Source organism: Anolis carolinensis, chromosome 6, assembly GCF_035594765.1.
Source record: "Anolis carolinensis isolate JA03-04 chromosome 6, rAnoCar3.1.pri, whole genome shotgun sequence".
In the NCBI taxonomy this organism is placed as follows: domain Eukaryota; kingdom Metazoa; phylum Chordata; class Lepidosauria; order Squamata; family Dactyloidae; genus Anolis; species Anolis carolinensis.
The window spans coordinates 5241227-5254049 of NC_085846.1; the positions used below are offsets into that span (position 1 = coordinate 5241227).

The 12823-nt window shown below is 43.5% G+C and overlaps 1 protein-coding gene across 1 annotated transcript; it reads right to left on the reverse strand.

Annotated features, from left to right (window-relative positions):
- Positions 1 to 895: 895 nt before the first annotated feature.
- On the reverse strand, positions 896 to 12044 carry LOC100557007 (monocarboxylate transporter 13). Its single transcript, XM_062984427.1, has 6 exons — positions 11890 to 12044; positions 9811 to 9929; positions 9294 to 9515; positions 6832 to 6975; positions 4504 to 5277; positions 896 to 2713 (listed from the first exon to the last, which is right to left on the reverse strand). Exons 3-6 carry the CDS (start codon positions 9508 to 9510, stop codon positions 2451 to 2453), a joined length of 1398 nt encoding a protein of 465 aa, XP_062840497.1. The 5' UTR covers positions 9511 to 9515; positions 9811 to 9929; positions 11890 to 12044; the 3' UTR covers positions 896 to 2450.
- Positions 12045 to 12823: the final 779 nt, after the last annotated feature.

Consider the following 12823-nt stretch of genomic DNA (forward strand, 5'->3'; position numbering starts at 1 on the left):
TCAATATAGTATAATGCCAATATTGTGCTATGCTAATAATATAATATATTGTATGTATGTACATACAGCTGCTCTGAGTTCCCTTCGGGGTGAGAAGGGCGAGATATAAATGTAGTAAATAAATGTAGTAAATGAATAAATAAATAATTTTGGACTTAGGCTTGCCCAAAGTCTGAAATGACTTGAAGACACACAACAACAACAACAATCCTAATTAACTTGACTGTCTCATTGGCCAGAAGCAGGCCCACACTTCCTATTGGAATCCTGATAGGTTTATGTTGGTTACAATTATTTTCATTTTTAAATATTGTATTGTTCTTTCATTATTATTGTTGTTGTTTTGCACTACATATAAGACATGTGCAGTGTGCATAGGAACTGGTTCGGTTTTTTCCCCCAAATGATAATTCGGCCCATCAACAGTCTGAAGGATTGTGGACCGGCCCTCTGCTTTAAAAGTTTGAGGACCCCTGACATGCAGTTTGACTACTATACAGTTGGTATTGGCTTGATATTAATATTGAAATAATGTAAGTTTGGGGCAGGAGAGTTCAAGCTTTTTGCGCTTGACATTCCTTGGCCACGATGCTTGGGCTCACAATTTGCTAAATTGCAAACGGCTGCAACAAACACGAAGCAGACCGTATTCAATTATTTACAGAGGCAAAACCATCCCATCCAGGAATTTACTGAGTCAGGGCTGCGTTTTACGAAGCCTCGGGTTTCCGCAGGAGCAAAGGTTGCTTGAGAGAAAGTTCTCCCAAAGCGAGTTCAGGATTTAATTTTGAGATAAGCTCCAGTTTCAAAAACCATGGGAACAAACTAAAAATTCCAGTTCTTTCCAAACCTTTTTGTGGTTTCTCTAAGGAGAGAAGCTGACCAAACCAGTTGCTTCATTGATCTCTTGTAAGTTTTATTCCACAAAACGTTGAAATTACTCAGTTAATTAATAAATACAAAATAAAAGACGCGACAGTGGTAACAGACGTTCTCAATAACAACAACAACAAAAACCAGAGGCTTTTAAAAAGGAAGGGCCACTGTTGTTGCCAAAGGCATTTTAAAAAATTATTAAATTTTTTGGCAAAGACATATGTAACTTAGTAGCAGATCAAAACCCACACAGGATGTCAACTCCCATCATCCCCATCCATGCATTCCACAGCAAAAAAGGGTTGAAGTCAGTGCGGAAAATCAAAATATTGGTCCCATATTTGCGAGGAATGGAAGAGTAATGTCATCCCTTTCAGCTAGCCAACTTTTGAAAAGTTACGTTTAGGGATTGCAGCTCCCAGAATCCCCTAACCGTCACGGCCAATGGTAATTTTGGTTATGCTAGTTTCCTATTCAAACTCCTATTCAAAACTTCTGGTGCCTGCAACTTTTAAATGCCTATTTGTACATAATTATGGGATCCTGGCCCATGGTCCTGCAATAAATTCAACCCATCTGTTTCCTATAATTGAATATATGCTAGTTTTAGCCCCCAAAATGTAACTTTTCCTAGCTTTTTTGTGCCTGTGGCTTCACAGCAGTTCCTAATGACATATATATGTGACAGTGAATTAAGACACACACACACTGGTATTAGGATATGGGGGATTATGGGATACGCAGCTCTCAAATGCAATTGTTGACAGCTTCAATTGGCTTGACAAAGTAGTTTCAAAACCCTCAAACAGCTCAAGGTGGTCCAACATTCCTCAGATCAGGAATAAATGAATGTATTCCCTGTTGCTGGATGCTGGGAGTTGCAGTCCATATTCCTACTGCTAAGCAGGAAAAGAGAAATAATAACGGATTGCACTCATAGTCAAAGGGGAACTTGTGGAAAAGGTCCTTTTTGGAACTTGTTTCCAGGATCTTTCAGTCTGTATGTTTTATTGAAGGATGCTGGGAACTGAAGTCCAAAAAGGGGGATGCTTCCCAAGCTTTTGTGGCGCAACAGGCAATAAAGCACTACGACTAGAAAAAGGATCTTCACAGTGGTTCCCCAAGGAAAAAGGGGCTTCTTTTGCTAAATAATCAGGAGCCAAGTCCTTTAGGAAAACACTTTATGAAAGAAGAGGGCAAAGAGACCGGTCACTGGGAAGTAAACAGCTGGACTGCTGCACCTAACACTCCCACCACTGGCTCTGATGGTCAGGGATGATGGGAACCGTAGTTCAATCATTTCTACAAGGGTCACATTGTTCTCTGTCTTTCTGCAACAGATGTTTTCCTAGAATCCAAAACCCATCCCAATGAGTGTTTTTGTGCATCCCAACCATTTGGGTGTTTCACAGGAAAGACGGAACGGAGGATAAGGCACAGACTCGACATAGTTCCAAACCGGCATTCGCAACACATGATCTTTCCCAATCCTTGGTTTGATTAAAGACGTAAACTAACACGCGGACAATATCTGTTCTGAACTCTTTCGTGGTGGGTGTCCATCTGCCCACCGATCAGGATATGACCTCCTTCTCGGACATGGCCTTGTAGAGGTGGCAGTTTTCGGGGGAGGCGGGCGCCGTGGGGACAGGGCCCCCCGAGGCCAAGGGAGTGCCCTCACCCGCCTCCGCCCTGGCACCGGGCTCTTGCAACGCCAGCGGAGCCAGGCAGGTGAAGAAGTTGGGCACCGAGAGCAGGACCAAGCTGCCCATCAAGATGAAGGACCCTGCAACCAAGAACGAAGCAGTGTAGTCGCCCGTTATGTCCCTCAGGAAACCTGGGAGAAGGAAGGAGAGAGACAGTAAAAATGATCTAGAACCCAAATGTCACTACAAACCTAGAACCTCAGGGTCTCATGCCCTGGTGCTAACCTAGTTCCCAGGTAACTAGAAAAACCTAGAACCAAGGTCCCAAGGCAGATCTGGAACCTAGACTTCAAGACAAATCTAGAAACTGGGCACCAAGCATACCTAGTAACCAAATCCCAAGGCTAATGTAGAGTCTAGGTTTCAAGACAGACCCAAAACCCAGGTGTAATGAAGTACGAATTTTTGGTTTACAGATGTTATGTTTAATTGTGTGTTTGTGTTTTAAATGGGTAAGTATTACAGTTATTGCATCTCAGCAGTCAGAGGCTGGTTGCCATGGAGAAATAGGCGGAGCCAACTGCAGTTTAGTTGAAGAAGTGCAGAGTTTAAAAAAGAGAGTCAGTCTGTGCTCTGATGAGGCACAGGGAAGATTGATCCTAGGTTGATAGGATCAAGGAGACTCAATTGTTCATTTTGAGTAACTTTAAAATAAGTTTGGTGACTTATTTAATGTAGTCTGTGTCCTGGTAAGGCACAGAGAATCTGTGATCGTATATCACAGGGGTGACTGCGGTTTAAAAGTAGCAGAGAAAGAAGTTTTAACTACTTTAAGTAAAAGAAGTGACACTTTAGAGAGTTGGACTCATTTCATTCTAGTATTGTAACTGTTAATAAGAATACCTCTACATGAGAAACAACATTGTAACCACTAAGCTCTGTGCCTGAATAAACTTGTTATTGTTCTTCCAACATCTAAGCCTCTGTCGCATATATTCTGAACCAAGTTACACTACCATCTAAAGTGAATAAAAAGAAGAAAGAAGTAAAAGTAAAAGGTCTCCTCCCTGAGTCTTTGGTGGTTGCATCTTTCCAAATTGGTGGCTGTCGTTATTATTCTTTACAAATTTGGGGCAGCGGGTGGGATAAAAAGATTCCCCCTGCCTGAAAGAACCTTAGTCGTTCATAGGCCCCTTCACACCAGGTCCCTTGGAAAACTTAGAATTCAGATCCCAAGGCACACCTAGATCCCAGGTAAATCTAGAACTGAACTCCCAAGGCAAATCTATCACCCAGGCTTTGAAGCAAACTTAGAACTCACAACCTGTGGAAAATCTAGACCTCACACCAGAAGCGACTTGTAAAGTAAAAGTAAGTAAGTAAAAGTTTATTTGTATACCACCCTCTCTCCCACAAGGGACTCAGGGCGGTTTCCAGTATAAAATCAGCATAAAACATTGTACAATAAAACACTGAAACACTATAAAACACTATAAGAATACCAAAAAAAAAAACACCATAACAATTGACTAAAACAATCACATAAACAGAAACAATATAATCACTCAAATAACATATGAATCACAGAAAACCCCCCACATGACAAACCTAGAACCCAGTCACCAAGATGAACCTAGAACACAAGCACCAAGGAAAACCTTGAATATACAGTTAGTAGACCCTTCACAGACTGACCATAGACTGAACTATGAACACAAATACGGGAGTGTTGCCTTTTTGGTGTTGTCGGCCTGCAATCCCCCTCGGCCCCAACAAACACAGAGAGGTAGTAAGAGTAACCTAGAACCCAGACATCAAGACACACATAGAATCTGTGCACCAAGGAAGATTTAGAAGCTAAGCCCCAAGACAAACCTGGAACTCAGCCTCCAAGACAAGACCTGCTGTGGCCCCAAAAGTAAGCACATGGTTATAGTGTTTGGGGGGGGGGGAGCTGTGGTTCAAGAAGGTCCCTGCTTACCTGAAAGGGGGGACCCCAGCAGGCCTCCAATGCTCTCGATCATCTGCAGGAGCCCCATGGAGCTGAAGATGTTCCCGATGCCCACGATCTCCGGGATGATGGAGAAGACCACAGGCGTGAGGGCACCAGAGAAGAACCCGTAGCCGAGGCTGATGGCCACCAGAAGCCGGTAGCTGCGTCCCCAGGGGATCAGCAGCAAGGAGATGCCCGTCAAAGAGGTCCAGGTGACCAAGATGTGGATCAGGCGGAAGGCCCTGCAGTTGCCCAGCCATCCGGAGAAGAGGCGGCCACACAGGTCGGCCACGGCTGCCATGGACATCAAGAAGGCGGCCTGGTATTCGTCAAAGCCCAGCTCCCTGGCCCGGGCCACCAAGTGGATGTAGGGGATGAAGTACCCGGTGTTGATGAGGGTGATGGCAAAGACGTAGCGCATGAAGGGCCAGTGGGAGAGGAGGTGGAGGCCGAAGAGCGTGGAGAACCTCTGCCAACACGGCTTCTCGGGGTCTCCGCTCAAGGGGCACGAGAGGTCCTCCTTCAGGGTCAGGGGCCGGATGAGGGCCCCGCACACCATCAGGTTGAAGGACATGCCGGCCACGATCATGAGGGCCCCTCGCCAGGCATAGGTGTCCACCAGGAGTTGGAAGAGCGGCGAGAAGGCGAAGGAGGAGAGGCCCACGCCAGTCAGGGCCATGCTGGTGGCCAGTGTCCGGCGCTTCTTGAAGTAGCGGGACACTGAGGCCAAGGAGGGCGTGAAGACCAAGGCCCAGCCGAAACCTGACCACAGATGGAGGGACAACTCAGGGATGGAACCATGTACAACCACAGTGACCCATTGTAGCTCTCCAAGATGGTGGTTTTGGTGCTATACATTCCCAAAAGTTGAGATGCTTCCTATATAGGGAGCATCAGCAGAACGTCTCCTCAGTGGTCTTGCCCCAAGCAAGTTCTCCAGATCTGTGGAGTAAAAAACTCACCACCAGAAGTAGTATAGTCCATACTGTATTTGTGATGGAGAGACTGAGGATCTGTAAAATGTGAGGAAGCGTGGATTTGTGCCAAGCGCTATGCTCGGGTTTCCATCATGTTCCTCAGTCTCTCACCATCTTTGGAAATACAGGACATTGTACACTGTTGGTGTTGTGTATTATGGAGGTGTTGTGTATTATCGAGACAGGATATGTGAAATGGTGGACATCTACGTGTATTGCTTAGTACGAATCCATATCTCCTGCCAAGAGGAGATGCCACCTACATCTCCCACTCAATCATCCAATATAGTGGGCCCTCTCTGTCCACAAGCTTCAGATCCATGGATCCAACCAACCATGGGAGTCAAAAATACACCATACAATACACAATAGAAGTAGTGTAATTCATACTGTATTTGTGAAGCTGGAGAGAGACTGAGGATCTGTTGAATGGGAGGAAGCATGGATTTGTGCTTGAATTTCCACTATTTCACAGGTCCTCAGTTTCTCATCAGCTTTGGAAATACAGTAGAGTCTCACTTATCCAAGCCTTGGTTATCCAAGCCTCTGGATTATCCAAGCCATTTTTATAGTCAATGTTTTCAATATATCGTGATATTTTGGTGCTAAATTCGTAAATACAGTAATTACAACATAACGTTACTGCGTATTGAACTACTTTTTCTGTCAAATTTGTTGTATAACACGATGTTTTGGTGCTTAATTTGTAAAGTCATAACCTAATTTGATGTTTAATAGGCTTTTCCTTAATCCCTCCTTATTATCCAACATATTTGCTTATCCAATGTTCTGCTGGCCCGTTTATGTTGGATAAGTGAGACTCTACTGTACTGATGTATGCAGATGATTTAGTGCTTTTATCCCTTTCTCGCCTGGGTCTTTAAAATCTTCTGGAGGCAGCCATTCTGAAAGTGATTTTGCCATTCCCTTTCGGCAGCCAGAGTTAATCTTCAATGAAAAACCTGTTTTTCTTGCTATCCCGTTTGTAACTCAACTTTAGTCACTGAACTTTAATCAATTTCCTATTCGGATTGGCTTTGCTCCCTTTTTTTGAAGCTCCTGGATGCAAAATAAATGATGCAATTGCATTTTAAAAAAGAAAGTAATCTTCATTACATCATGCTGACTCCACTTAGTGGAGACTTTCCCAATCTCAGGTCCTTTCAGTTGTGCTGGACTACACTTCCCATGATCCCCAGTCACTGTGGCCGGGGATGATGGGAGGTGTAGTCATGGGCTGGAGGAAAAGCAGATTTAGCCGAACACATTCCAGGTGCAAAATTAGGCTCCCTTCTTCTATTTTGTGGATTGTGTTAGCATAAAGGGCATCTGGCCTTACCTGAGAGGAGTCCGATGGAGAGGTACAGGTGAGCCAGGCAGGTGGCAAAGGAGGCCAAAAGGAAGCCCAAGCCGGAGAAAAACCCGCCGGCCAAAATAACCGGACGTGCTCCATAGCGAGAGCTCAAGGCGCTGCCCACCGGACCTGCCAGGGAGGACAAACACATTTTACTGCCGTTCCGTTACCCCAAAGGTGGTTCCTTAAATGTTGCTGGACTGCAACTCCCAGCATTCCTCAGCACTAGCTATGCTAGGATTGATGGGAATTGTTTTTATGTGTACCGTTTCTATGCAGACCGCCAAAGAGTGCCACATGCCGCAGTCTCTATGGTTTGCCAGGACCGGAGGTGAGGCAGGTAAGAAATAACACAATAACAACAACAACAACAATAACACACTGTATTTCTGCAATTTTTAGACAAACTTTTTTCCCTGTATAAACATTTCTAAAAAGGGAGTGAGTTTTAGAATCACAGGTGCACCTTATGCATTTTTGTTAGTGGGGGTGGTATTGAAATTGGGGTGCGTCTTACAATTTAATAATAATAATAATAATAATAATAATAATAATAATAATAATAATATTAACGCTAAGCCAAATCAACCACCTTTTGTAGTTACTAACTTGAGACCTTTGTCTAATAATAATAAATTGATACGAAGCCAAATCTACCACCTTCTGCGACTGCTAGACTTATTTCTAATAACAATAACAATAATAAATACAAAGCCAAATCTTCTACCTTCTGTGATTGCCACATTGAGACCTGCTTCTAATAATAATAATAATAACAATAATAATAATAATAAATTTTCCAGGGAGACTCATTGTCCCCTCTACTTTTCATTATTGCCATGATCCCTCTGACAACAATCTTACAAAAAATAAATCTCGGCTATCAAACATCTAAGAAATCTCACAAAATTTCGCATCTGATGTACATGGATGACCTGAAGCTGTATGGGAAAACGGAAACTGAAATCCAGTCTCTGACTAACACTGTCCAAATTTTTAGCACTTTAGGAAATGACATTTATAATGCAGGAACAAAAATGGTAATAATAATAATGATGATAATGATGATGATGAATGGTCATTATGAATGACCATTCATCATTCACTGCACTCTCGCAGTGATGTTGACCAGCTATATCTGGCTAGAAGATCAGGGGGCAGAGCACTCTTACAAGTCAAACAAGCCGTCAAAGAAGAAGAACATGCCCTGGCAGAAGATGTAAAGCAAAGTGAAGAACCTGCTTTGATTGAAGTCAAAAATCAGAAGCTCCTCAAAGCACAGCAGACAAAAAACCAGTACAAGAAAACCACACTACAAACTAGAGCTGACAGCTGGCACAACAAAACACTGCATGGAAAGTTCCTTGACAAAATTGAAGGAAAAGCTGATAAGGAGAAGATCTGGCTCTGGCTCACGAATGGGACCCTGAAGAAGGAGACAGAAGGCCTGATCCTTGCAGCCCAGGAGCAAGACATCAGGACAAAGGCTATTAAGGCCAAGATTGAAAAATCAGCTGATGACCCAAAATGCAGACTCTGCAAGGAAACCGACGAAACCATTGATCATATCCTCAGCTGCTGTAAGAAAATCGCACAGACAGACTACAAACAGAGGCACAACTATGTGGCCCAAATGATTCATTGGAACTTATGCCTCAAGTACCACCTGCCAACAGCAAAGCACTGGTGGGATCACAAACCTGCAAAAGTATTGGAAAATGAGCACGCAAAGATACTGTGGGACTTCCAAATCCAGACTGACAAAGTTCTGGAACACAACACACCAGACATCACAGTTGTAGAAAAGAAAAAGGGTTGGATCATTGATGTCGCCATCCCAGGTGACAGTCGCATTGACGAAAAACAACAGGAAAAACTCAGCCGCTATCAGGACCTCAAGACTGAACTTGAAAGACTCTGGCAGAAACCAGTGCAGGTGGTCCCGGTGGTGATGGGCACACTGGGTGCCGTGCCAAAAGATCTCAGCCAGCATTTGGAAACAATAGACATTGACAAAATTACGATATGCCAACTGCAAAAGGCCACCTTACTGGAATCTGCACGCATCATCCGAAAATACATCACACAGTCCTAAACATGTGGGAAGTGTTCGACTTGTGATTTTGTGATACGAAATTTTGTGATATTTATCTTGTTTGTTGTGTCATAAAACATTGTGTCAATAATAATAATAATATAACCACCGTCATTATCATTTAATACAAAGCCAAATCTACCAATTTTTGTGATGGCTACCTCGAATCCTATTTTCATGATGGAAAGATAAGTTACAAACGTGAAGACGTCCCTGACATCACAGCAGGACAGCCAACAGAAAAGGTGATTTTTCAGGGTTGGCCTCTCCCCAGTACACTCATTAACATTCCACCAATTTTTTATTCTTTTTGGATTGCAGCTCCCAGCATCCCTGAGCTAGCGTTACTCACTTGCAAACTGTTGCACGGCGATCCCGATGGACGTGATCCAGGAGATGCGGCCCGAGAGCTCCTCGAAGTAGGTCACGAACTCCACGAAGAAGACCCCGAAAGAGCGGATCACGCCGAAGACCAAAGCGGACTGCAGGAATGCTGCCAGGACAATCATCCACCCCCAGCCGCCATCCGGGGGTTCGGCATGGACGTGGACCCCTCCCTGCAGAGGCATGGATCCTGCGGAGAGATGTAACATAGGCATGGGCAAACTATGGCTTTCCCTCCAGGTGTTTTGGACTGCAACTCCCACCATTCCTAACAGCCTCAGGCCCTTTCCTTTTGCCCCTCGGCCGCTTAAGCGGCCGAGGGGCAAAAGGAAAGGGCCTGAGGCTGTTAGGAATGGTGGGAGTTGCAGTCCAAAACACCTGGAGGGAAAGCCATAGTTGTTGTTGTTGTTGTTATTATTATTATTATTATTATTATTATTATTATTATTATTATTATTATTAGAAAATTCAACCATGTCACTCACCCCTCTATCAGCTGCAGCAGGCTCTGCTTTCTCTGCTTGCCATTATGGCCATCAGAAATCCCAAGGTCTATGTTCCAAAATCTTTCAAGCTCGGAGGATGAAGAAAAACGAGTGTATATCTATAAGGGTTTGAAAATTATAATAAAAGAAATTAGCTTGGAAAATAGGGAACCCATACCAGAAACTCAAGAGTCACAAAATAAATTAAAATAGATATATTTTGAGATTGTAATGCAATACGGGATTTGCATGCATTGGTGAAATAAATATAATAAAAGACAAAAAAATTAGCTTGAAAAATAGGCCCATAGCCCCATACCAGAAACTCAAGAGTTACAAAATAAATTAAAATAGATATATTTTGAGATTGTAATGCAATACGAGATTTGCATGCCTTTGTGAAATAAATGTAAATATATGTAAATGAAGATTGTAATGTGATCTCCCACCCGCTCCATTTTTCAGCAAACCTACATGATCTTGCAATATATATATACATACATACATACAAATACACACAAACAGTGTATGTGTATATATATATATATATACACACACACACACACACACAGTATGTAGATATATATATATATATGTGTGTGTGTGTGTATGTTTGTGTGTGTGTGTATATACTGTATATACTCGAGTATAAGCCTAGTTTTTCAGCCCTTTTTTAAAGACTGAAAAAGCCCCCCTCGGCTTATACTCGGGTGAGGGTCCTGGTTGGCTTATATTTGGGTCACCTTATACTGGAGAATATATGGTACAATTATTATTTTTCTCTATTATTATTGATATTATTACATTTATTTTTTTTCCTATTATTGTTGCTACTATTACATTTATTTTACTCTATTTTATTATTATTATTAATACATTTATTATTTCACTCTGATCTTATTATTATTATTACATTTATTATTTTATTATTATTATTATTATTATATTATTATTATTAAAAGGCTACATAAGCACATTTACCTTGAAGATGAGAATAATAATTTGATCAGAGTTGGACAATCTTATCTTAAAATTGAGTTTTATGTAAATATTCAAAAACATGCCTCAATTAATGTAATTTTATTGCTATCTATTTTTATTTTTGAAATTTGCCACCCTCAGCTTATATTGGAGTCAATGTTTTCCCAGGTTTTTTGTGGAAAAATTAGGTGCCTCGGCTTATATTCGGGTCGGCTTATACTCGAGTATATACGGGTATATGTAAATGAAGATTGTAATGTGATCTCCAACCCTCCCCGGGTTTCAGCAAACCTACCTAATCTTACAATACACACACACACACACACACACACACAATGTTTTCAATATATCGTGATATTTTGGTGCTAAATTTGTAAATACAGTAATTACAACATAACATTACTGCATATTGAATAATATAATAATAATAACTTTATTTTTATACCCCGCCCCATCTCCCCAGTGGGGACTCGGAGCGGCTTACATGGGGACCGAGCCCGAAACGTACAGCAATACAACGAAAAAACTACCTTGTCTGTCAAATTTGTTGTATAACATGATGTTTTGGTGCTTAATTTGTAAAATCATAACCTAATTTGATGTTTAATAGGCTTCTCCTTAATTATCCAAGATATTTACTTATCCAAGCTTCTGCTGGCCCATTTAGCTTGGATAAGTGAAACTCTACTGTAATAATAATAATAATAATAAATATTATAATGCAATGCCCAAATCTTTCAGTTACTTACCTGCATTTGAAATATACATTTACATATATGTAAATTAATATTATTATAGCATTATGCAACACTTTCCATCTTTGAACTACCTTTCAGCCTATATTTGCTAAATACATGCAAATATATGTAAAATACATGTAAATTAAGGTCCTCATGCTAGTCTGTAGGATAATGGGCATCACAGGCTATGGAAAGGTAACTTTTGGCATTGAAAGGCCTTGCAATGATAGCAAAATAAACAAAACCCTCTATGCTCCCCCCTCCCCATTTAAAATCCTTGCTGGAAAATATCTCTTGACCTCAAATGACCCGCCATGCAGAAGCCCCTTTGCATTGACTCCCGAGGAGACCCATTTACCCTCTGCTGAAAGCCTCTCTCTGCCTCCGGAGGAAGGAAAACTGGATCAATGGCTCCCTTCCAATTGGGAGCAACGCACGATGGAGCAGCGCCGAAAGCAAGGTTGCAAGATGCGAAGGGGGCGGGGCGTGCCGGGCCAAGCCACGCCCACTACCTCTCAGCGGCGATTCAGGCAGCGGCAAGTCAGCTGCAAGATTCGAAGGGGGCGGAGCGTGCTGGGACAAGCCACGCCCACTACCTCTAGCTTCAATTCAGTCACCCACGAGTCAGCATTGCAAGATTCGAAGGGGGCGGGGCGTACCGGCACAAGCCACGCCCACTACCTCTCAGCGGCGAGCCATTGTTGCAAAATTCGAGGGGGCGGGACGTGACGGGTCAAGCCACGCCCACTACCCCACACGCGGCGATTCAGTGCGCAAGATTCAAAGGGGGCGGGTCGTTCCAGGCCAAGCCACGCCCACTGCCTCTCAATGAAGGGGCGGGGCGTGTCGGCCCAAGCCACGCCCACTACCCCCGCGGCGATTCAGTGCTCAAGATTCAAAGGGGACGGGGCGTTCCAGGCCAAGCCACGCCCACTGCCTCTCAATGAAGGGGCGGGGCGTGTCGGCCCAAGCCACGCCCACTACCCCCGCGGCGATTCAGTGCTCAAGATTCAAAGGGGACGGGGCGTTCCAGGCCAAGCCACGCCCACTGCCTCTCAACGAAGGAGGCGGGGCGTGTCGGCCCAAGCCACGCCCACTATCTCCGCGGCGATTCAGTGCTCAAGATTCAAAGGGGACGGGGCGTTCCAGGCCAAGCCACGCCCATTGCCTCTCAACGAAGGAGGCGGGGCGTGTCGGGCCAAGCCACGCCCACTACTCCTAGCGGCGATTCAGTGCGCAACATTCAAAGGGAGCGGGGCGTTCCAGGCCAAGCCACGCCCACTACCACTCAA